This window comes from Podarcis filfolensis, assembly GCF_964270895.1.
Source record: "Podarcis filfolensis genome assembly, chromosome: 3".
NCBI lineage: Eukaryota > Metazoa > Chordata > Lepidosauria > Squamata > Lacertidae > Podarcis > Podarcis filfolensis.
In genome coordinates this window covers 122,082,858-122,107,772 of record NC_139606.1, presented here as the reverse complement: position 1 = coordinate 122,107,772, position 24,915 = coordinate 122,082,858, and the positions used below count along the sequence as shown (strand labels likewise).

General features: G+C 47.9%; 1 protein-coding gene across 1 annotated transcript; it reads right to left on the bottom strand.

Moving 5' to 3' along the window:
- Nucleotides 1-946: 946 nt before the first annotated feature.
- Nucleotides 947-24,747, bottom strand: LOC310758585 (uncharacterized protein). The gene is made up of 7 exons (XM_083605264.1): nt 24,124-24,747; nt 23,847-23,928; nt 23,307-23,389; nt 22,059-22,185; nt 20,672-21,497; nt 18,855-20,334; nt 947-1,060 (listed from the first exon to the last, which is right to left on the bottom strand). Exons 1-6 carry the CDS (start codon nt 24,583-24,585, stop codon nt 20,277-20,279), a joined length of 1,638 nt encoding a protein of 545 aa, XP_083461390.1. The 5' UTR covers nt 24,586-24,747; the 3' UTR covers nt 947-1,060; nt 18,855-20,276.
- Nucleotides 24,748-24,915: the final 168 nt, after the last annotated feature.

Genomic DNA, 24,915 nt, shown 5'->3' with positions numbered 1-24,915 from the left:
CAACCTGAAGAAACAGAAGATGTACATCTTCTAACAATCTAATGCAATGGAAAAATGTGATAATAATACATAACTTTAAAATTGGCAGCCTACATCAAAATAGCAACGTTCAACTATTACTTAGAATAGTATAACATAATGATAACATATAAAAGTTAAACGAAATCCACTCAACGGTTACAATAATATCTAAACTATAACGGCAAGCCACAGTACACAAAACAATACAATACACATTGAGAAGCAGAGGGTTGGGCAAGGCAGGTGGAAGGAGGCCTTGCCTGATGGAGTCTCTCCCCTCACCCTTTGTCAGAAAACCAGAGGCTTTTCTGTTATAATATGTGATGCATTACCAAAGAATATAAGAGACTGTTTATGTACGCAACGACGGCAGAATGTTTTTGGCCCAGAGATGGAAAGAAGGTGAAGTACCGACTAAAGAAGAGCGGCAGACCAAACTGATGGAATGCGCAGAAATGGCGAGACTAAGGGGAAAGATCAGAAACCAGGAAGAACAAGTATTTTTAAAAGACTGGAATAATTTTACTGTATGCTTGAAAGACCACTGTAGACAGTTAAAATCATGGGCAGGGATACAAGGACACTTGTAATGTGAACTGAACTTTGGTTACTATGGTTACATAATAGATGGATAATGGTAAAAGATGCGGGGAAAAGGGAAAAGAGAACATCTTTAGAACTGGAACCCATGTGGGGGAAGGTCTGAAAGAACCTTGTTACTGTTTATGTTTCGGAAAGGTTACAGTTATTGTGTATAACTTTATGTAAAACCAATTTAAATTTTTTAAGAGCTGGCCATCTCCCAGCCATCTGGTCTAGGGCACCACCCACTAACTGCCTGAGTCTTAACTGGATTGAGTTTCAGTTTGACATTGAGTTTCAGACATCCACTCCACCTTCCTCAAAGAGCAGAGACTGCTAAACTACTAAAAATGCTGAAAAACGGAGGGACACATTCCATGCTGGATGCCATCAGACGGTTGACTCATGTTCAGCTTGTGGTCCACTAAGACCATTAGACCTCTGCAATTCTATGATTCTATGTAATATTCATAGAATCATAGATTTAAGGAAGTATTTTGAGGCAGCGTGTTGGTGCTGGATAAAAAAATGGATATTATTAAAAGATAATGAAGTCCTAACGTTAGAGGGCTGGGACAAAATATATGGATGGCGCGGTGTGATGGGATGGTGAGCTGCTTGTGCGTAAAATCCTGATCCCTCAGAGTTTGGCTAAGTTCCCAAACCTCTGTCTGTGATGGAGCTCCTTAAGCATGGCTCCATCAATCGCTCGTTGAATCGGACAGTGGGCGTTTACGGAACTTCTTCCAGCATAAAAGCTCCTTAACGGAAACGCGTCTTCTGGACTCTCGGCGTGACAGTTTCCGCCGAGGAGTGGGTGTTCCTACGGGAGGTCCTGAAACCTCTCCACTGTTCTCGCTTGAAGTATCTCTGAGCCCTCCCTCCGACTCACTTTCCCTTGTAACTCCACTTCTCCCCCTGCTGGTCCCCTCCTCCGCTGAGTGGTCTCTCTCACCCTCCATGAGCCCTTTCACCTCCTTCGTCTCAGATGACAGTTCCCTGACATCCACCTCCCCTCTAGGGCCCCCTTCGCCCCCTTCCCTCCCCTCCTCTGCGGGAGGCGAGGGAGCAAAACCCCTGAAGGAACCTCCCTCATCTTCCGAAGTTTCGAACACTTCCCTCCACCTTTTGCTGTTCCCGGTTTCCAAGTACTCCTCCTCCTCGGAGTCTGTACCCCCTTCCAACTCCGATTCCCTGAATCCCTCCAGTTCCTCCTCATCGTCGGTGGTGCCAAAGTACTCCCTCCGGAACCTCGCTACTGTCTGAGGTTTCCTGGGGAACCTTTGGTGGAACGTTTCGATCAAGACCTCGTCATGGACCTCCTCTGCCTTCACCCAGGTGTTTTCCGACTCCGGTTCCCCTTCCCACGCGACCAAATACTCCACCTGATTACCCTTCCACCTGGAGTCGATGATTTCCGCCACATAGTTGCGGCTTTCCCTTTCTTCTATGGCTGGCCCCCGTGTGGACACCCCTTCACCTTCCCCCCTGTATGGTGACAGTAATGACCTGTGGAATACTGGGTGCAGTTTCATGTGGTTCGGTAACCGGAGTCTGAAAGCCACTGGGTTGACCTGTTGGATGACCTCAAATGGTCCCAATCTTTTGGGTCTCAATTTCTTGCAACTCCCCTTGAACGGCAACCCTTGGGTTGATAGCCAGACCCGACTCCCCACCCTAATTGTTTCACCTTCCCTTCTGCTCTTGTCTGCCTGCCTCTTATATTCTTCTTTGGCCCTTTCTAAGTTGTGTTGGAGTTGACGATGGATCGCTTCCATTTCTTCTACAAAAAGTTCAGCGGCCGGAACACTCCATCTCTCTCCTCCTTCCCCTGGAAACGCCCTGGGGTGGCACCCATAATTAGCCAAAAAGGGGCTCATCCCTGTGGACACATTCTCTGCATTATTGTAAGCAAATTCCGCTAGTGCCAACTTTTCGACCCAATCGTTTTCTCTGTCATTGACATAACACCTCAGGTATTGTTGAAGGATACCGTTTGCCCTCTCCGCCTGCCCATTGGTCTCAGGGTGCCTGGCAGTCGAAAAGTTGACCTCTACGTGCAACAAGCTCATAAGCTTCCTCCAGAATCTGGACGTGAACTGTTTCCCTCTGTCGGAAACCAGCCTCAAGGGGGCGCCATGCAGCCTAAAAATATGTTCTACAAACAATTTTGCTGTCTCTTCCGCCGTGACTGCATGTGAGCAAGCTACAAAGTGACCCATCTTAGTTAACTGGTCTACCACGACTAGTATGGCGGTTTCCCCCTGGGATTTGGGCAGATCAGTCATAAAATCTATCGACACCGCCTCCCACGGTCGTTCTGGTGTGGGTAACGGTTCTAATAACCCCGCTGGTGCCCGCCTTTCTCCTTTGGCTCTCTGGCATTGGTCACACCTTCTCACATACTCCCGTACATCCTCCCTCACCTTGGGCCACCAAAACTCCCTGGTCACCAACCACATGGTCTTGTGTTGCCCAAAATGCCCCGCTGTGGGATTGTCGTGCAGCTGTTTGAGTACTCTCCCCCTCAATTCCCCTTCGGGTATATATAGCGCCCCTTTGTAATACAATGCCCCGTTTCTTTCTTCAAAACCTCCGGGGTCTTCTCCCTCTCTCCTTAAACCTCTGAGCTTCTCCTGGGCGTACTCATCATTTACCGTTCCCTCTACCAGTTCTCTTTGTCCCACCCAGGCCGCACCACACACCCAGTGGTCCTCTGGGATAATATGTCTCTCTTCTGGCGCTCCCTCCCCCTCCAAATATTCAGGTTTGCGAGAGAGAGCGTCCGCTCTGATGTTTTCTGGACCTGGCACATAGCAGATTTCAAAATGGAATTTGGAGAACTCCTGGGCCCATCTCACTTGTCGTTGGTTGAGCACTCGTGCCGTTCTCCAATACTCCAAATTCTTGTGGTCCGTACACACTTGCACCTTATGCTGTGCGCCAATTAGTAAGTGTCTCCATCTCCGGAACGCTTCGTGAATGGCGAGTAGTTCTCGGTCATATACCGTGTAATTCCTCTCGGATTTGTTCAGCTTACGCGAAAAGAAGGCACACGGTCTCCATTCCGACTTATTGCTCCCTGGCTGAAGCAGCACCGCCCCCACCGCCCGGTCTGAGGCATCAGTTTCCACTCTCATGGGTTTTTGTAAATCCACATGCAGGAGCTGTTCTTCCGAAGCGAATGCCTTTTTCAATTCCTCAAAAGCGTGCTCCGCCTCCGCCGTCCAAACGAATTTCTTCTTGCTGCTTAGACAGTCCGTGATGGGAGCCGTTAAGTGGGCAAAGTTCTTGATGAATTTACGGTAAAAGTTCCCAAACCCTAAGAACCTTTGCACATCTTTTTTCGTTTTCGGTGTCTTCCATTCCAGCACCGCCTGTACCTTGCCTGGATCCATGGCTAATCCCTTGTCTGATAAGCGGTACCCCAGGAAATCCACCTCCTTGGCGTGGAACTGACACTTCTCCAATTTCACCCACAACTGGTTTGCTTGCAGCTGGCTCAGCACTTCCCTGACATCCTTTACGTGCTGCTCCTCATTCTCTGAATATATCAGCACGTCATCGAGGAAGGCCACGCAATTCTTGTAGAGCAAAGGTCCCAGTACATGGTTCATGAGCGATTGAAAACAGGCGGAGCCTGCTTGTAATCCAAAGGGCATAACGAGATATTCGAAAGCCCCTAGGGGGGTGAACATCGTTGTCTTCCATTCATCCCCCTTCTTTATTCGTATCAGGTTGTACGCTCCTCTCAGGTCCAGTTTCGTGAATATCTTTCCCTTCCTCACCCTGGTCAAAATGTCATCAATCCTGGGCATGGGGAAAGTCACTGGTTCTGACACGGCATTTAGCCGCCGGTAGTCCACGATCAATCTCGGTTTATCCGTGTTTTTTTTGTCCACAAAAAACACTGGGCTGCCCCCCACCGCTCTGGACTCTCTGATGAAACCTCTCTTCAGGTTTTTGTCAATAAACTCCCTCAACTCCTGCATTTCCCTGTCTGACATGGCGTACAGCTTGCCCACGGGGAGCTGGGCCCCAGGGACCAGGTTAATTTGGCAGTCAAAGTCTCTATGCGGTGGTAGTTTATCTGCTTCCCTTTCGCTGAAGACCTTGCTCAGGTCAGCGTATTGTTTGGGCACCTTCCCTTTGTCCGCCACTTCCATCCCTGCTAGGGAGGCTTTTGCCCCTTCTGGCACCTTTCCCTCTTTGCAGTGTTCCAGGCAATGTGCTGACCCAAAGGAGACCACTCTCTGATGCCAGCCCACTAGCGGGTCATGCAACGCTAGCCAGCTCATTCCCAAAATGACTGGCGCCCCTCCCAGGGTGGCTACATTGAACGCTATCCTTTCAGTGTGCCTTGCCACCCTCATAACCATTGGGACGGTCTGTAGGCTAACTTCTCCCCCCAACAGCTCCCTCCCATCGATCGTGGTGACCTGCAGGGGGTTGCTTAAAGGGAGTGTCTGTATCTGGTGTTCAGCTGCAAACTCCTTGCTCATAAAATTACAGGAGCTGCCTGAGTCCAACAGCGCCTTGGTCTTTAGTGGGTATCCGTTTGCCAGCTCTAGCAGCACCTCTATTACTAGAGCTGGTCTTGGAGGTTCCGGAGTGGGCACTTTTACTGCTCCTTGGCCTGTCTGCAGTGCCCTGACAGAGGCAGACAGGCGTTGGCTTTTACTGGCTCCTGGACTTCCTCCTCCTTCCCCCCAACAGCTCCCGCCATCCCTTGCCATTCCTTTCTTTGCGGGCAGACTCTGGCAAAGTGACCTGGCTGCTGGCAGAGGTAACATTTCTTGGCGCTCTTTCCCTCCTTCTTCCTCCCTTCACTGGGATTTGAAACTGCGCGCGCGCGCGCTGTTCCAACTTCCATCGGCTCTCCGGGCGGGAAACTGGGTTCTGGAATCTCTGGAATGCGGAAATCCCTCCAACGCTCTCCTTTCCCCTCCCGCTTCTCCAAGGCTCTTGCCTCCTGGCGCGCTCCAATGGTCAGCGCTGATTTGGTCAGCTGGTCCATAGACTCCGCCCTGGGCGCCCGGGAAAGTTCGTCTTTCACCGCCGAAGAAAGCCCCTCTTCAAAGAGCATTTGAATGGGTTCCGCCGATAGGTCCCACCCCAATTTATGTATCAACATTGTAAACTCAGTCCAGTACTCACGAACCGATCGGCTCCCCTGTTTGCAAGCCATCAATTGTCTGCGCACCAGTCCCTGTTCAATCTCGCTGGAAAACATCAAATCCATGGCGCGAAAAAACTTCCTCGCGTCCTTCAGCATGTCACTATTCCCTGCCATCAGGGGCCGGACCCAGTCTCTTGCCCCCCCTTCGAGATGGCCAATCACAAACGCCACTCGCGATGCCTCATCGGGAAAGTCGTTAAACTGCAGTTCGAGAGCATACTGCATCTCTGTCCTAAAGGCTTGGTAGTTCCTGGGGTCCCCCCCAAACTTCTGCACCATTCCTGGCATCTTTCTTGCTAGTGTAGCGCCTTTTGCCTTTTCTGCATCCTGCGCCCTCCTTTCTTCTAGCCTCGCCGTTTGCATTGCTAGCTGGAGTTCCAAAACTCTGTACCTTTCTTCCAGAGTTGGACCTTCTCCAGCTCCTGCTGCTCCTCCGGCTCCGGCTGGGTTGCTCATGATGCCTCTCTGCACAAGCTGCTTTCAGGGACTGTCCGATTGCTGTGATGGGATGGTGAGCTGCTTGTGCGTAAAATCCTGATCCCTCAGAGTTTGGCTAAGTTCCCAAACCTCTGTCTGTGATGGAGCTCCTTAAGCATGGCTCCATCAATCGCTCGTTGAATCGGACAGTGGGCGTTTACGGAACTTCTTCCAGCATAAAAGCTCCTTAACGGAAACGCGTCTTCTGGACTCTCGGCGTGACAGTTTCCGCCGAGGAGTGGGTGTTCCTACGGGAGGTCCTGAAACCTCTCCACTGTTCTCGCTTGAAGTATCTCTGAGCCCTCCCTCCGACTCACTTTCCCTTGTAACTCCACTTCTCCCCCTGCTGGTCCCCTCCTCCGCTGAGTGGTCTCTCTCACCCTCCATGAGCCCTTTCACCTCCTTCGTCTCAGATGACAGTTCCCTGACACGCGGCTACTTATTCTATGATAAAAAAGAACAACACAAAAAATTTACAAACCACATAGTAAGAAAGGCTCTATTGGATGTCTGGGAAAGAACAAAAGGAAAAATTATTGAGAAAACTCCCCAATGGGTTTCGCCAGTGAAAGCAACTACAACATTAAAGAGTAATGTAAAAGAGACTTGGCCAACATATAAGGAAATATTAGAGGAAGCCGATGGAAATATTAAATTAAAAACTTACAAACAATTACAAACATTTAGAATAAATTGGTTACAATATTATCAATTAAAAGCAACTTATGAAAAAGACATAAAAAGGGGGGGGGGATTTGAAAATAAAACCTCAAAATTAGAAAAGGAAATACTACAGAGCGATCAAAAAAATACTTGCAAAAATGTATAGACTATTAATGAAAACCACCCTAGAACAAGAGACGAAAGGGGAAAACATGTTAAAATGGGAGCACGATTTGGGATATGAGATAGATCTGGAAAGATGGAAAACTTTTCGGGAGGAAAATGTAAATTTTACTGCTTGTGATTTATTAAGGGAGAATTTCAGAAAAATGCACCACAGATGGTAGCTAACCCCTGACAGATTGTCAAAAATAAATAAAAGGAACAACGACAAATGTTGGAAATGTAACAGAACAAAAGGTACATTATATCACATGTGGTGGACATGCCCAAAGATTAAAATCTTTTGGGACATGATCCATGACGAAATAAAAAAATTGATAAGGACATCACATAAAAAAAAGGCAGAGGCATATTTATTAGGAATCTTAGATAAAGATATCCCCAAAGAGAAAATTAACTTATTTCTATACGCGACAACAGCGGCAAGAAATTTGATTGCTAGTAACTGGAAAGAGGAAAGCATCCCAACGAAAAGAGAATGGTTGGGGAAACTTTGCGAGTACCTGGAATTAGCAAAATTGACAGATATAATAAGGAGAAAATCCAAAACTATGGTTATGAAGCAATGGGAGTGTTTAAATGATTATTTACAAAATCAGGGCTCAACTACAAAAATCTGGTTGTGTTTAGAATAATCTTGTGCGTAATATAAAAAAAGATACAAAGTGAGACATTAAGGAAACCCAAAGGGAAAATATGAAGAACAGAGGCTCTGAAGAACGGATTGTTAAAAACGCGTGAGGTAAACAGTGGAAGTCGTTTTTTTCTTTTCTTTTCTTTTTCTTTTTCCTTTCAAAAGAAACAATTTGTTTAAGGTAGATAAGGACAAGACGAAATTATACAATTGAATGTAAATATAGATGGGAAATGGCTATGTATTGTGAGTACTTATCTACTTTAAAAAAAAAACCCTATATGTCAGGGAACTGACATCGGAGCCAGAAGTGGAGGCAAGGCTCCCAAGCGATGCCGGAGAAAGGCCCAGCAGGGATAGAGGGAACTCATCAGCTGGGAAAGGAAATCAGCGTAACACCAGGGATAAAGGGGGGCGGATGGGGGAATCGGAGAGGGGGCTCCAGGACTCTTCGCCGGAGACCAGCGGGGAGAGCACAGGTCCTCCGCTACCCACACCCACCCTGTGCAGAAGACTTCCGCGCAGGGAAAGTAGACGTAGACTTGGTGTCAAAGAACTTCTTTGCTGGAAGAAGTTCAAGAAACGCCCACTGACGGATTCTGCTAGCGACTGAAACAGCCACGAAGTGAAGGGCTGTCCAGCCAGGAAAAGGTTTAACCAGGCAACCTAGCCAGGAGTGGCGGCAACTTACGCACAAGCAACCCCATATAACCATTACAGCAATCCGTCAGTCCCTGACGTTGCTTGTGCACAGCGACAGGCAGGCAGCACCATGAGCCAAACTGGAGGAGCCGGCGCCACGGAGCAAGCAGCTGGAGTGCAAAATCTGGTGGAGAGGAACCGAGATTTGGAACAGCATGTGGCCCTGTTGACGGCGCGGCTAGACGAAAGGCGGAATCAGGATGCACAGGTCAGACCCACCCCTGTCGCAAGGAAGGTACCGGGACTGGTGCACAAGTTTGGGGGGAAGCCCCAGGACTATAACTCGTTCCGAACGGAAATAGAGTACGCTTTGGAACTGCAGCATAATGACTTTGCTGATGATGGGGAAAGGGTAGCCTATATTGTCAGGCATCTACAGGATGGGGCCCGGGAATGGATCAGGCCCCTAATGGCGACGCAAAATGCTGCCTTGAAGGACCATAGGAAATTTTTTGGAGCGATGGATGCAATGTATTCCAGTGAAGTGCAGCGAAATGTGACTCGACGGGAATTGATGGGGTGCAAGCAGGGGAGCCAATCAGTTAGAGACCACTGGTCGCGTTTTGCGATGCTGATCCACCGGCTCGGGTGGGATCTGGACTCTGAACCCATTCAAATGTTGTTTGAGGAGGGGTTGTCCCCAACGGTGAAGGACGAGCTTTCCCGCGCGCCCCGCCCGCAGTCGATGGATCAGCTGACCAAGGCTGTGCTTGCAATAGGAGTAATACAGGAAGCGCGGGCTCAGGAGAAGCGCGAAGGGAGAGGGGAACGTTGCCATGACTACCGCATTCCTGAAATGCCGAGGCAGCCTTCCCAGCCGGCTGAGCCAATGGAAATAGATGGCGCGCGCGCGCGCGAGGTTTCAAACTCCAGTGAAGGTCGCAAGAGGGAGGGAAAGGATTGGAAAACCACCAAGAAGTGTTTCCTCTGCCAACGGCCAGGACATTTTGCCAGGGTCTGCCCTCAAAGAAAGGCATGGCAAGGGATGGTGGGAGATGCTGGCTGTGAGGAGGAGGGGGAAAAGGGGCAGGCGCAGGGAAACGCCAATGCTTGGCTGCCAATCAGCGGGCACAGCAGCCAGGCCAGCAACCAATAGAAGTGCCCCAGCCAGACCCCCCCAAGGCAGCTATAGCCATAGAAGTGGTGCTAGAACTCCCGAATGGGCACCCAGTTAAGGTGAAGGGGCTGCTAGATTCAGGCAGCTCCTGCAATTTCTTCAGCAAGAACTTCGCTCTGGAGCACCAACTCCACCTGCTGCCCCTGGATTTTCCCTTGCAAGTGACCACCATCGATGGCAGAGAACTTCTGGGAGGGGAAGTGACGCACCAGACCCCACCAATGAGAATGAGGGTTTCCAGGCACACAGAGACCATTGCCTTTCACGTAGCCACACTGGCAGGACCCCCACACTGGCAGGGGAAATTTTTTACCAAGCTGGACCTCAGGGGAGCGTACAATTTGATTAGGATGAGGGAGGGGGACGAATGGAAAACCACCATGTTCACCCCCCTGGGGACTTTGAGTACTTAGTTATGCCATTTGGATTACAGTCAGGCTCCGCCTGTTTTCAAGCTTTCATGCACCACGTGTTGGGGCCCCTGCTGTACAAGAACTGCGTAGCCTTTTTGGACGACGTCTTAATCTATTCGGACAATGAGAAACAACATGTCAGAGACGTCAGGGAAGTGCTAAAGAGACTGCAGAAGCACCAGTTGTGGGTCAAACTGGAAAAATGCCAATTTCACGCCAGTCGAGTTTCTGGGGTACAAGTTGTCAGACAAGGGCCTAGCTATGGACCCCAGCAAGGTGCAGGCAGTGCTGGAATGGAAGACCCCCAAAACCCGGAAGGACGTGCAGAGGTTCCTAGGGTTCAGCAACTTCTACCGGAAGTTCATCAAGAACTTCGCCCACTTGACAGTGCCCATCACAGATTGTCTCATAGCAAAAAGAAGTTCGTCTGGATAGAAAGTGCCCAGCAATCCTTTGAAAGGCTGAAGAAGGCGTTCGCTTCGGAAGAGCAGCTCCTGCACGTGGATCTGCAGAAGCCAATGAAGCTGGAGACCGACGCGTCAGACCGGGCCATCGGAGCGGTACTATTGCAGCCAGGGGCCCAGCAGGGCTGGAGGCCGTGTGCCTTTTTCTCGAGGAAGCTGAGCAAGTCGGAGCAAAACTACATGGTGTATGACCGCGAACTGCTTGCAATTTATGCAGCATTTCAACGACGGAGACATCTGCTAATAGGGGCGCAGCACAAGATCCAGGTTTGTACGGATCACAAGAACTTGGAATACTGGAGGACTGTGCGAGTACTCAACCAGAGACAGGTTCGATGGGCACAGGAGTTCTCCAAGTTTTTCTTCGAGATCCGGTACGTGCCGGGAGAGGAAAACGTAAGAGCAGATGCTCTCTCCCGGAAGCCGGAGTACATGGAAGGAGAGGGACCGCCAGAAGTCAGACACGTGTTCCCCGAGAACCGATGGGTGTGTGGGGGAGTGTTGGTTGGGAAACGAGAACTAGCCGGGCTTACTAGAAACGACAAATTCGCTCAAACAAAAATCAGGGAACTCCGGGACGGAAGGGAAAACCATGGAGGGTTTGAGGAAAAGGAAGGGCTACTGTACTACAAGGGAGAGCTGTACGTACCGGGGGAGACCTTGAGGGGAAGGGTACTCAAACAACTCCACGACAACCCAACAGCGGGGCATTTATGTCGACACAAAACCATGTTGCTTGTCACCAGGCAGTTCTGGTGGCCAAGGGTGAGGGAATGTACGGGAATATGTGCGGGGGTGCGACCGCTGCCAGAGGGCAAAGGGGGAGAGGGCTGCACCCGCAGGGTTACTGGAACCCTTACCCACGCCGGGAAGACCTGGGAGGTGGTATCCATAGATTTTATGACAGATTTGCCCAAGTCAAGGGGGAAGACAGCAGTCATGGTAGTAGTCGACCTGCTAACAAAAATGTGCCATTTCATCGCTTGCTCGCATGCGGTAACGGCAGAGGAAACAGCCAGGTTGTTTGTAGATCACATCTTCAGGCTGCATGGGCTCCCTCGAGGGTTGTCTCGGATCGCGGGAAACAATTTACTTCCCGGTTCTGGAGGAAGCTCATGAGCTTGGTGCAGGTCGAGGTGGGCTTCTCGACAGCGAGACACCCGGAAACCAACGGGCAAGCAGAAAGAGCGAACAGTATACTCCAGCAATACCTACGCTGCTACGTCAGCGAGAGACAGAACGATTGGGTAGAGAAACTAGCGCTGGCCGAATTTGCGTACAATAACGCTGAACATGTGTCCACGGGAATGAGCCCGTTCATGGCCAATTATGGGTGTCACCCCAGGGCCTTCCCGGGGAGGGGGGAGGAAGGGTGGAGCGTACCTGCGGCAGAGCAGTTTGTGGAAGAAATGGAGGCCTTGCACCAGCAACTTAAGATGAACTTGGAACGGGCCAAGGAAATTTACAAGAGGCAGGCAGACAAGCACCGTCGGGAAGGGGAGACCATACGGGTGGGAGACCGGGTGTGGTTGTCAACCCAAGGGTTACCTTTTAAGGGAGGGTGCAAGAAGTTGCGGCCAAGGCGGCTGGGACCTTTTTTTTTAAAAATAAGATATTTATTAAGATTTTTTAAAGTATTACAATAAAGTGAAAAAGAAAAAAAACAGATAAATAACAAAAATACAGAATAAAAATAATTAAAAACACATAAATTTTCAATTGCTTATTTTCCTTTAACTTGTTTCCTGGACCTCCTCGTACCTCCCTTTTTTGTATTCCACCACAAATTGTTGGTTCAGCAAATCCTTACCATTATATTATTATCTATTTATAATCCTTTTTTTTTTCATATTCTCTTAAAGCATTACAGCTGCAAACCACTTAATTTCAATCCAACATCATTCTAACATTCATTAATTTTACAATATTTCTGTAGATAGTCTTTAAATTTCTTCCAATCTTCTTCCACCGACTCTTCTCCCTGGTCTCGGATTCTGCCAGCCATTTCTGCCAATCCCATATAGTCCATCACCTTCATCTGCCATTCTTCCAAAGTGGGTAGATCTTGTGTCTTCCAATACTTTGCAATAAGTATTCTTGCTGCTGTTGTAGCGTACTCCTTTTGAGGTAACACAGCAGGTGAACCCCGTGGCATTCAAGCTCAAGTTGCCGGACAGCATGAAAATACACCCAGTGTTCCATAGGTCCCTACTCTCACCGTACAGGGAGGGGCGGGAATTCCCAGGGCGAGAGGGAGAAGTCACCACCTACCCGCAGGTAGAGGAGAGGGAACACCACAACCGAGCCATGGAAATACTCGATTCAAGATGGCGAGGGCGCCAGGTGGAGTACTTGGTAGCTTGGGAGGGAGAACCCGAGTCAGAAAACACGTGGGTCCCCGCGGAGGCTATCAATGATGGGTATCTTATGGAGGAGTTCCACAGCCTGTTCCCAGATAAACCCAAACCACTAGCGAGATTCTGGGAGGCGCAATTTGGAACCACAGATGATGAATAGGATTTTGTGGGTTTTCCTGCCTCCGAAGAGGAGGGAGGAGAGGCGTCAGAGGAAGAAGAATCGGACTGGGAGGGCCACCCCACGGGAAGAGATCGGAGCGGGTGGGAAGCGGAGTTTGAATCCTCAGAGGATGGCGACAGCTCCTTCCGGGGATTCCCCGCATCGTCGGCCGAGGAAAGGGACGAAGTTGGGTCAAAAGGTCGGGCCAGGGGTGGAGGGGGTCCTGGGGGGGAGGTGGATGTCAGGGAACTGACATCGGAGCCAGAAGTGGAGGCAAGGCTCCCAAGCGATGCCGGAGAAGGGCCCAGCAGGGAGAGAGGGAACTCATCAGCTGGGGAAGGAAATCAGCGTAACACCAGGGATAAAGGGGGGCGGATGGGGGAATCGGAGAGGGGGCTCCAGGACTCTTTGCCGGAGACCAGCGGGGAGAGCACAGGTCCTCCGCTACCCACACCCACCCTGCGCAGAAGACTTCCGCGAAGGGAAAGTAGGCGTAGACTTGGCGTCAAAGAACTTCTTTGCTGGAAGAAGTTCAAGAAACGCCCACTGACGGATTCTGCTAGCGACTGAACAGCCACAAAGTGAAGGGCTGTCCAGCCAGGAAAAGGTTTAACCAGGCAACCTAGCCAGGAGTGGCGGCAACTTACGCACGAGCAACCCCATATAACCATTACAATATATGACCTGTTTTTTTTACTTTTTTATTCTCCTTTTGTTCCCTTTTTCTTTATTCTGATATCTTACATTTCATTTCACTGTGTTATCATGAATAGCATTTTACAGAGGTATAAATAACTGTAAATATGAAAAGAGACAAAATATTCTCTAATTGCTTTTCCTTGGATAGATGTATTTGTTTTTCTCTTTTGTATTTTCTTTTGTCGTGATTATGTATGTATTTTAACGCGTATTGAATAAAAATTTATTAAAAGTTTAAAAAAAATACAATTCTATGATTCTATGTAAAACACCACGTTGGGATACTGCCAGGGAGATAAGATCCATCTGAGGCCCCAAGCTCGGATGCCGGACGATCCATCGACCTCCCGTAGTCAGGCAATATCAGCAATTCAGCGACACTAAGCCTCTGGCTTAGAGCACACTCTTTCAGCAGAATTCACACAACAGAAGTTGCACAGCATGAGAGCAGAACTGCATATTTCCAGTTTATTAGGCATTGGTCAGAACAAAGAAATCATGACCGTCTCCTCCGACTGCTCAGGCAAGACAGACAGAAAACGAAAGGAACATATAGCATAAACATCCTGTGAGACAGGAACTTACGCAGGCTGTTATACAAAACATCCTGCTCCCTTTTAAGGTGGAACGGAAATATCCTAACATCCTCCCCCTTTCCGTGTAACCTGTAGTACCTGTGGTTCAACCCAATTGCAACCTTTGTACGTAAACCTTAAGTTGTTCTCTGTTAACAACCTTAGACAACAGATCAGCAGGAATTTCATTTCCTGGCATGTAGGACACTTGAATGAGTCCTTTCTGAATACACTCTCTTGCTCGATGTAGCTTAATCTGCAAGTACTTGGTCCTTTGCTTGCAACTCTCTGAGTTCAGCAAAGCCAAACAAGATCTATTGTCTTGATACACTTGTATAGGACATTTCACAGAAACCCCAATGTCCTTAAACAGTTGCATCAACCATTCACAATCCATGAGTGAAAATGACAGAGCATTGAGTTCTGCTTCACAGGAACTTAGGCTAACTGTCGTCTGCTTTTTGCACAACCAGTCAAACAGGCAGTGGTTGTACACGTAGCATACTCCAGAAGTGCTTGTACCATCCGTGGTGTCACTTCCAAAACTTGCATCTGCAAAGATTTCAAGACCTCCAGTCTTCTGACTGGTAAACCTCAGCCTGTAGTGCATAGTCCCTTTCAAATACCGGGCTATGCGCTTCAGAGCTTTCCAATCCTGAACAGTAGGATTGTTAGCATGTCTGCTAAGCAGGTTAGTGCTTACAGCAATGTCAGGTCTTGAACATCTAGCAATGAAATTCAACTTGCCTAGAATGCATCTGTACAGCGTTGTGTCAGAAAACGCTTCAGCAGTACTGTCTACCTGGTAACCTGTCACCATCGGTGTGTCTGCTGGGTTTGCATCAACCAAATTCAACCTGGTTAATACATCAGCAATTTTCTGTGTTTGGTGTACCAGAAAATTACCTGCTTGGTCCCTCTCCACCTGCAGAGAAAGATAGTTGGATACCTCACCAAGATCCTTCATGTCAAAGTGCTCCTTCAGCTGAGCTAGGGTGCTTTGGTAGAAAGCCTGATTCTTCCAAAACATCAGAAGATCATCAACAAAACATAAACAATACAGTTTGTTTTGCCCCTCCTCCTTGACAAACACACACGGATCAGCTTTGCCCTGGTGAAAACCTAGAGAAAGCAACGTTTCAGTGAGTTTTGTGTTCCAACACCTGGCACTCTGCTTGAGACCATATAAGGATTTCCGCAGTTTACAGACCATTCCCTTCTGTATCTGCATCCCGTCAGGTGGAAGCATGTACAGCTCCTCGTTCAAAATCCCGTACAAAAAAGCTGTATTAATGTCATGATGGGAAACATGCAGTTTCTCCTCCGCAGCGATCTTGAGCATTAGCCGAATGCTCTCATATTTGACCGTGGGTGAGTAGGTCTCGTGGTAATCCTGCCCTGGTACCTGTGAAAAACCTCTGGCAACCAATCTGGCTTTGTGTCTGACAACCTTGCCATTCTGGTCTGTCTTGGCCTTGAAGACCCATTTGCTGCCAACCAGTCTCATCCCTGGGACTACCGGTACCAGTTCCCAAGTTTGGTTCCTGTTCAAGGAATCAACTTCAGCCTTCATGGCATTAAGCCAAGGCTCAGCATCTTTAGAGGTTAACTCCTGGACCTCTTTGAAGCTTGAAGGTTCCCACACCTTCTCTGAGCTACTAAGAACAGCAGTTGCCGTCTTAGCAAACTCATCAGCAAATCTCTTTGGAGGTTTGCCTTTGGTCGCCCTTTCAGACCTGCGAACCAGACGCAAGTCTTCTGGACTCATCTCCTCTTTCTTAGGAGAAAAATGACCAATGGTGAACAGTGGTTCCTCCAGTTCATTGTCAGACGCATCAGATGGTCTGACTGAGGCCTTTGCGCTCTTGTAGTCTGCTGTGTCATCACTGTCACTGACAGCAGCAGCAGCGCCGCCCACTGAACTGGAATCCGAACTCTGATCATCATCATCATCATCATCATCATCATCATCCTCAGTTTCCTCATCTTTCTCAGCATGATCCGCTTTCTTCACATCACCTTCATCCTCCTCTGGGTAACTCTGGAAAATTCCCACATTTTCCCCCCACTTAGGATTGTACTCAACACTCCTTGTGAACTTTATGGATTTTGAGTTAGTCATCCATACTCTGTATGCACCTTTATCGTACCCCATGAACAAACCATGTGCCCCACGCTTCCCAAGCTTGTTGCTTTGTGGGGTGTGTACCCACATGTCAGAACCAAAGATTCTCATGTGTTTGACATTAGGCTGCTTACCAAACATTTTCTCATAGGGAGTGCAGCCAATAGGTGATGACAGTCTGCGGTTAAAAGTATAAACAAAATTCGAGAGAGCTTCCCCCCAAAACTTCTCAGGGAGGTTGGCATCATGCAACAAGGTTTTTATTCCTTGCAGCAACGTTTGATTTGCTCTCTCCGCAAGCCCATTCATCCATGGCGATCTAGGCGTCGACAAGTCATGCTGGATTCCCTTCTCAGTCAGGAAAGCTTCAAACTGCTGAGAAGTGAACTCCCCGCCCCGATCAGTAAACAGACAGCCAATACGTTTACCATGAGCATTCTCCAACCAAGCACAGAATGCCTTGAACTTAGGAAATGCTTGCGATTTCTGCTCGAGCATAAACACATGAATGTACCTGGAAAAAGAATCAATTAGAACCATGAAGTACCTTGCTCCTCCCAAAGAGGGCGCTAGAGTACCTACCAGGTCTGCATGAACTAACTGGTAGGGTTTGGAAGCCTGCCTGCTAGACTCCTTGCCTTTTGGAGCAACCTTCACCTTGTTCTCTGCACAAGATACACATTTCATGTGAAATTTACAAGGTTTGATGTCCAAACCTTCAACCAACTCAGGCATCTTGGCTAGCGCTTGCCAAGAGAGGTGACAAAATCTTCGATGTGCATCATGAATGCAACCTGCATGAAGAACCTTGTTAGTTTGTGCAACACAACAAGTATCAGCATTAGATATAACAGGAACATCATCATAAGTTAGACAGAACAAACCATCCAACAACTTTGCATGCAAAATGTCCTCTTTGCCTTTTCTGATGACACAGACAGTCCTCTTGAAGGTAATTTCAAAACCACGCCCATTGAGCTGTGGGACACTAAGCAAATTGTCCGCAGCTCCTGGAACAAAAAGTACATTGCTAATGGTCGTATTCAGACTTGCAAGTTTCACAGTTCCAACTCCTGTAGCTTGCAAAGTCCTTCCATCAGCCAGCTGGACCTCTCCATCTTGAGGTGTGAAGGAGACAAACAGATGGCGGTCTTTGCTGAGATGGCGCGTGCAACCTGAGTCAACAATAAACCTGGCCTTCCCCTTCGAAGCAGATTTGCTGGCAAACAAAACCTTGTTTTCCACCAGCGTGGGCTTTTGCAGCTTGCCCCCCTGCTCCTGGCCATCAGACTTGCCTTTAGCCTTTGGTGGAGCTGTGCCAGCAAACAAAGCCGTGTTCTTCCCTGGCTTTCCACTCCCCTTCTGCTTCGGGCCACCTGCAGGCTTTTTCCTTTGTTTGTTTCCAGCCTTTCGACAAAACTTCTGAGTATGACCTTGGTTCCCACAGTTCCAGCACTTCACAGCTGCCAACGCTTTGGCTCCCCCTGGAGGCTGGAATGCTGCCTGGGATGACATCACAGTCAGCTCCCCCTGCAGCTTGCAACCGGTGCCCTCGGCATCTCTGCATTCACTCGCATTCTGGGAAACAGCCAGGACCTCCGATGCATTCAAACACTGGGCTGGGATTATTGGCTGGTGGGCCTTTTTCAAAGCATCCCACATGTCACGTGCCGTGAGATTTCCAGCAAGCGTCTTTATTTCCTCCAGAGAGACGGATAAGACAATAATATCCATGGCCTTCGAATCCTGGCCCTGCCATTTCTCTGTCCGAGGAACTGGAGTGGGCTCAAATACAGTATGCCAGACTCCAAACTGACGCAGCAAACTCTCACACCATCTTGCCCAGGTCTCATAATTGTCCCGATTTAATTTAGGACACTCAGCAGCTTCAGAGGCTTGGAAAAACTCCATTCCAGCTTTTAACGTCAGCCGTGAGTCTTCTTCACTTCAGAGACCCCTTATCTTGGCACCCATAAATCACGAAGCCTGCTTGGCTCGGCTCCCAGGCCAATTAGGCCAGCCGGACATCAAAGACGCTGCCGCGGCAACAGAAAAGCCTCTTCTTTCGCTTTTCCCACACATACCTTTCAGCAGTCTGTCGCAGTCTTACTCTCCTGCAAGTGCCGTGAATCTGGGCCCGAAACCTGTTGTTGGGATACTGCCAGGGAGATAAGATCCATCTGAGGCCCCAAGCTCGGATGCCGGACGATCCATCGACCTCCCGTAGTCAGGCAATATCAGCAATTCAGCGACACTAAGCCTCTGGCTTAGAGCACACTCTTTCAGCAGAATTCACACAACAGAAGTTGCACAGCATGAGAGCAGAACTGCATATTTCCAGTTTATTAGGCATTGGTCAGAACAAAGAAATCATGACCGTCTCCTCCGACTGCTCAGGCAAGACAGACAGAAAACGAAAGGAACATATAGCATAAACATCCTGTGAGACAGGAACTTACGCAGGCTGTTATACAAAACATCCTGCTCCCTTTTAAGGTGGAACGGAAATATCCTAACAGTTTGCCAGCAGCATATGTGAAAAGGATCTAAGGCTCTTAGGACACCAAAAGCTTAACGTGAGTCAACAAGGTGAGTCAGTAGCAAAATAAGGTAATGCTATTTCAGGCTATCTCAACAGACGTCTAATGTCCAGGTCATGGGAAGTAATGCTATGTTCCTTTCTACCTTGGTCAGACCACACCTGGAGTCCTGTGCTCAATTCTGGATGTCACAATCAAAGGAGGATATTGAGAAGTTGGAATCTGTGCAGAGAAGGGTGAACAATATAATCAAGCATTTGGAAACCAAGCCTTTTAAGGAACGAGAGAAGGAGCTGGGTAGGCTTAGCCCAGAAAAGAGGAGATTGAGAGGACATAGGAGACCCATCTTCAAATACCATGATTCTCCCTGCTGTGAGTTCCTTGATGGAAAGTGAGACTTTTCTTCCATTTGAAGCTCTTTCCACATTCCAAGCACTGATATGGTCTCTCCTCACGGTGAATTGTTTGATGGGAAGTAAGGGTATCCTTCTGACTGAAGCTCTTTCCACATTCCAAGCATTGATATGGCTTCTCCCCTGTACGAATTCTTTGATGGGAAGTGAGACTATTCTGTCGACTAAAGCTCTTCCCTCATTCTAAGCACTGATATGGTTTCTCCACACGGTGAATTCTTTCATGTGAAATAAGGGTATCCTTCCGACTAAAATTCTTTCCACATTCCAAGCACTGATATGGTTTCTCCCCTGTATGAATTCTTTGATGGGGTATGAGATGGTCCTTCCGTCTGAAGCTCTTCCCACATTCTAAGCACTGATATGGTTTCTCCTCTATATGAATTCTTTGATGGGAAGTGAGTCTATCCTTGCGACTAAAGTTCTTCCCACATTCCAAGCACTGATATGGTTTCTCCCCTGTATGAATTCTTTGATGGGAAGTGAGACTATTTTTGCGATTAAAGCTTTTCCCACATTCTAAGCACTGATGGGGTTTCTCCCCTGTATGAATTCTTTGATGGGCTATGAGATTATGCTTTTGACTGAAGCTCTTTCCACATTCCAAGCACTGATATGGTTTCTCCCCTGTATGAATTCTTTGATGATCTGTGAGCTTAGCTTTCCGCCTGAAGCCCTTTCCACATTCCAAGCACTTATAGGGTTTCCCCCCTGTATGAATTCTTTGATGGGAAGTGAGCTGGCAGCCCTTAATGAAGCCCCTTCCACATTCAAAGCATTTATATGGCTTCTCCTCTATATGAATTCTTTGATGGGAAGTAAGTCTATCCTTGCGACTAAAGCTCTTTCCACACTCCTAGCATTTATAGGGTTCATACCTTGTATGCCTTCTTTGATGGCAAGTGAGACTTCTCTTCCTACTGAAGCTCTTTCCACATTCCAAGCACTGATATAGTTTCTCCCCTGTATGAATTATTTGATGATCTGTGAGCTTAGCTTTCTGCCTGAAGCTCTTTCCACATTCCAAGCACTGATACGGTTTCTCCCCTGTATGAATTCTTTGATGGGAAGTGAGACCCGGCCTGTGACTGAAGCTCTTTCCACATTCCAAGCACTGATACGGTTTCTCCCCTGTATGAATTCTTTGATGAGAAGTGAAACCATTCTTGCTAGTGAAGCTCTTCCCACATTCTAAGCACTGATGGGGTATCTCCCCAGTGTGAATTGTTTGATGGGAAGTGAGCTGGCAGCCCCTAACGAAGCCCCTTCCACATTCAAAGCATTTATATGGTTTCTCTCCTCTGTGAATTCTTTCATGTGAAGTAAGGGTACCCTTCCGACTAAAATTCTTTCCACATTCCAAGCACTGATATGGTTTCTCCCCTGTATGAATACTTTGATGGGATATGAGACAGTCCTTCCGACTGAAGCTCTTCCCACATTCTAAGCACTGATATGGTTTCTCCCCTGTATGAATACTTTGATGGGATATGAGATGGTCCTTCCGACTGAAGCTCTTCCCACATTCCAAGCACTGATATGGTTTCTCCCCTGTATGAATACTTTGATGGGAAGTGAGATGGACCCTTTTCCTGAAGCCCCTTCCACATTCAAAGCATTTATATGGCTTCTCCCCTATATGAATCCTTTGATGGTATATGAGACGGTCCTTCCAACTGAAGCTCTTCCCACACTCCAAGCACTGATATGGTCTCTCCCGATTGTGAATTGCTTGATGATAAGTGAGATGTCTCTTCAGTTTGAAGCTTTTTTCACATTCTAAGCACTTGTATGGTTTCTCCCCTGTATGACTTCTTTGATGGCATATGAGATGGTCCTTCCGACTGAAGCTCTTCCCACATTCTAAGCACTGATATGGTTTCTCCCCTGTATGAATACTTTGATGGGATATGAGATGGTCCTTCCGACTGAAGCTCTTCCCACATTCCAAACACTGATGGGGTTTCTCCCTGCTGTGAGTTCTTTTAGGGAAAGTGAGAAATGTCTTCTGACGAACCGTCTTCCCATCTTCCAAGTACCGATAACGATTTTTCCCAATAGGATATATTTTATGGGAAGTAGAATGGGAGCTCAGACTATAACTCTCTCCACACTCCAAATATTTATACAACTTCCCCACTGTGTGAATGTTGTCACGGTTCCCCTTGTTCATAATTTCCAATCCATCAGCACCTGCATCAAAGAGAGAAACTGATTAGAGCCTCAGGAAGAAATGGAGCCCCAAATTATGGAAGACTGCTAATGAAAGTTTGTGATAGATGAAGAACGTAAGGAAGTTAGATCTGAGGTCTTACTACAGGGTTCACTGCCTTTGTTGACTCTCAATGACACACAGATTGATGGGAACCTGAGATTCAAACAGCCTGGCATCTTCCGGGAAAGATCTTGTTTGGCCTAATCATGGAATCTCCTCCATCTGCAAGGCCAGTTGTCTCTTTGGTCAACCAGAAAGTGACAGAAGCAAAAGCAGAAAACCTCACAGAAGCTGCTACTTCTGCCAACACATGGAAGGTTACATTCAAGAAGGTCTGGGCAGCTCAGACCAGCCTGGTCATGGTTTAAAAAGGCATATGTGGGGCAAGAATATTTGCAGACAAAACAGTAGATTCAAGGTGAGCTGTGGGGAAGGAGAATCCCAGATGCTGTCAAGCGCCATCAAAATATTGCAGGATTCTCACAGGGGTGGGTGGGTGTATTTCAAAACATATATTAAAGTCCAGCAGGAATCCTTACTGAGAGAATCCACAATCCTACGATTCTCCTCCATGACTTCCTTATGCAGAGCTCTCTGGTCAGGATCCAGCAACGCCCACTCCTCCTCGGTGAAATACACAGCGACATCTTCAAAGCACAGAGGACCCTGAAGGAAAAGGAAAAAGGTCCTCTTCTGAGACAGCATAAAGATTATCTACTACACATTCCTCAGTTGTTTTCTGCCCATTCATTGTTGTGTTGTTTTAATGGGATTATTTTGCTGCACGTTTTAGGTCTGGATGCTTATTTTAGCATTTCAGTTTATTTATTTTACTGTGCATTTTAAATGATGGATATTAATCTTTGTGTGAATGGGTGGAACTCCGCATGCTGTTCTTCAAATTATTCTGTCTGTGGAAGTATTCCTGTCTGCCAGACAGAACGATCCCTTCTCTACTCCTGCTGTGCGATGCTTGGGGGGCGATGGGACCCTCCCTCTGCCCTACAGCCAACTTCAAGGGGCTCATGGGGGCACAGAGAGGGGGAGGAGGGGGATTCCCCTTCTACAGCTGATGGGGCTGCTGAGGTGAATCCCGGCCACGGTTTGTTATGGCTTCTCAACTTCTTGGAAGCTTCTCAACTGCTTAGAAGCCTGATTAGATCAATATAGAAATATAGCTGCAGCTACTGATAAATCATAAAAATAGTGACATTCCGAAGCCCAGTTAAGGAGAGATGGCTGTCCATTCCTGTCAGCACATAAACCTTCTTGAATGGCATTGTCCATCTTTGTGTTAATGTTGTGTCGCGTATTGTTTATATATTGAATTGTATTGTTTTTTCTTTCTTTTGCTTTTGCTTTTTTCTTTTCTTTTCTTTTCTCCTTTTTGTAAGGTTTAAAAGTAATAAATATTATTTTATAAAAAAGGTAGGAGGGGAATCCCCTTGTACAGCTGATGGGGCTGCTGAGGTGAATCCTGGCCACTGTTTGCTATGGCTTCTCAACTGCTTAAAAGCCTGATTAGATTTTGGCATCTAACGATCACTATAGAAATATAACTGCAGCTACTGATAAATCATAAAAATAGTGACATTCCGAAGCCCAGCTAAGGAGAGATGGCTGTTCATTCCTGTCAGTACATAGAGCTTCTCGAATGGCATTGTCCATCTTTGTTCAGGACCGAGGCTTTGACAGAAGCCAAGAGGAGGAGAAATTCTTTCCGGCCCAGAGGCTCCCTGGCTGCCCCACTCCTCTGACTCTTTCCCCACAAAGCTCTTTCCCCATACCAGATCTGTTTCCACAGCTGCTGCTTCTCCTCCGTTCTCATGAAAAGATGGATGAGGAGGTCTGGGGGGCATCCATCTCTCACCTGCAAAAGACAAAAGTCAATGGCAAGCCATCAGCTCCTGCGTCTCTCACTTCTTCAGATACACTGAAACAGAAGTCTCTTTCAGAAGTCTGTTTCAGTGTAACTGAAGAAGTGTGCATGCACATGAAAGCTCATACCAATAACAAACTTAGTTGGTCTCTAAGGTGATACTGGAAGGGATTTTTTTATTTTGTTTCAGCTACGGCAGACCAACACGGCTACCTACCTATAACTAGAGGTTCGGCACTTGGAGATAAGTGCCATAGATGTGCCATGGAAAAGGTCTTGCTTGTTGAGTGCATTTTGACATTGTACCCATTTCAAATTTTTGTTCTTCAAAATACATCTGCCCTCCTTTGGGCTTTTGGCCCCAAGTGCCTCCCCCCCAAATGTGAACAGAACCCAAAGATTAGTTTCAAGATCCACAGAATAAGAAGAAAGACGAGTTCCTCCTTACCCAGTGGCCTCCCTCTGGCGTCCAACGGAGTCTTTTCTGCCTCACAGGAATCCAGGCCCATTTCCGCAAAGAGACCCTTTTCCTAAAAGAGTAACAAGGATTTAAAACAGAGAATGGGGAGAAGGATTAGAAAAGGAAAGATCGGAGCAAACACTTTAGGGGAGCAGATCTCATCCCTTGCTTCTCCAAAGAGGGCGAGCCGTTAGGAGAGCATCTTGGAAGGCTCCCTGTCTTGCCTGGAGCCCCTTGGGAGTTTCCAGAGGAAAGTCTCTCTCACCTGCTGCTCTGCTTGCTTTCTCTCCTCTGCCTGACTCAGGAGGAAACCTTCAGCCAGGGCTACAGCCTGGGAAGTGGTCTCCGCTCCACATTCCCTCACCCAGCTCTCCATCTCCAGCGGAAGGACAGCCAGGAACTGCTCCAAGATCACCAGGTCCAGCACCTGAGCTTTCGTATGACTTTCTGGCTTCAGCCACTGACAGTCAAGGTGGTGGAGTCGGCCGCAAGCCTCTCGGGGTCCTTTGGTCTCCTGAGAGCCGGACTGTGTCAACTGCTGGCTCTGCACCTCTGAGCAGAGGGTGTCCTCCTCACCTGGGATCTTCTGCTCTGAGTTTTCCCATAATCTCCCACTGCTCCCAGCTTGGAGGGCAGGGCCTCCTCCCGCTTCAGGGTCAGCTGAGTCTTGCTCATCCATCTGGGCTCTCATGAAGCCTCCAAGAGATCGGAAGGAATCCTTTTGCATTCTGCCAAGTTCTGATGGTCCGATTTAGAGGTACTAGCAAAGCCTACAAAGCAAACATATTGGTCTGTTATCAGACTGATACTTGGTCAGGAGAAGAGAAATGTTTCCTGAGCAAGCGTGGCTGAGTCTTGCTAGGAGCCAGGGCTGGACTGCACTATATCCCTGACTGAACTTTCATCCAAGGTACTGAAGGAGCTTGGGGATGTAAGCTCAGAGCCTTCATCTAGAGCTCTGAGGATTCTTGGAGAACAGGAGAGGTTCCTGCAGACTGGAGGGGGGCAAATGTTGTCCCCATCTTCAAAAACAGGAAAAACTACCGACCGGTGAGCT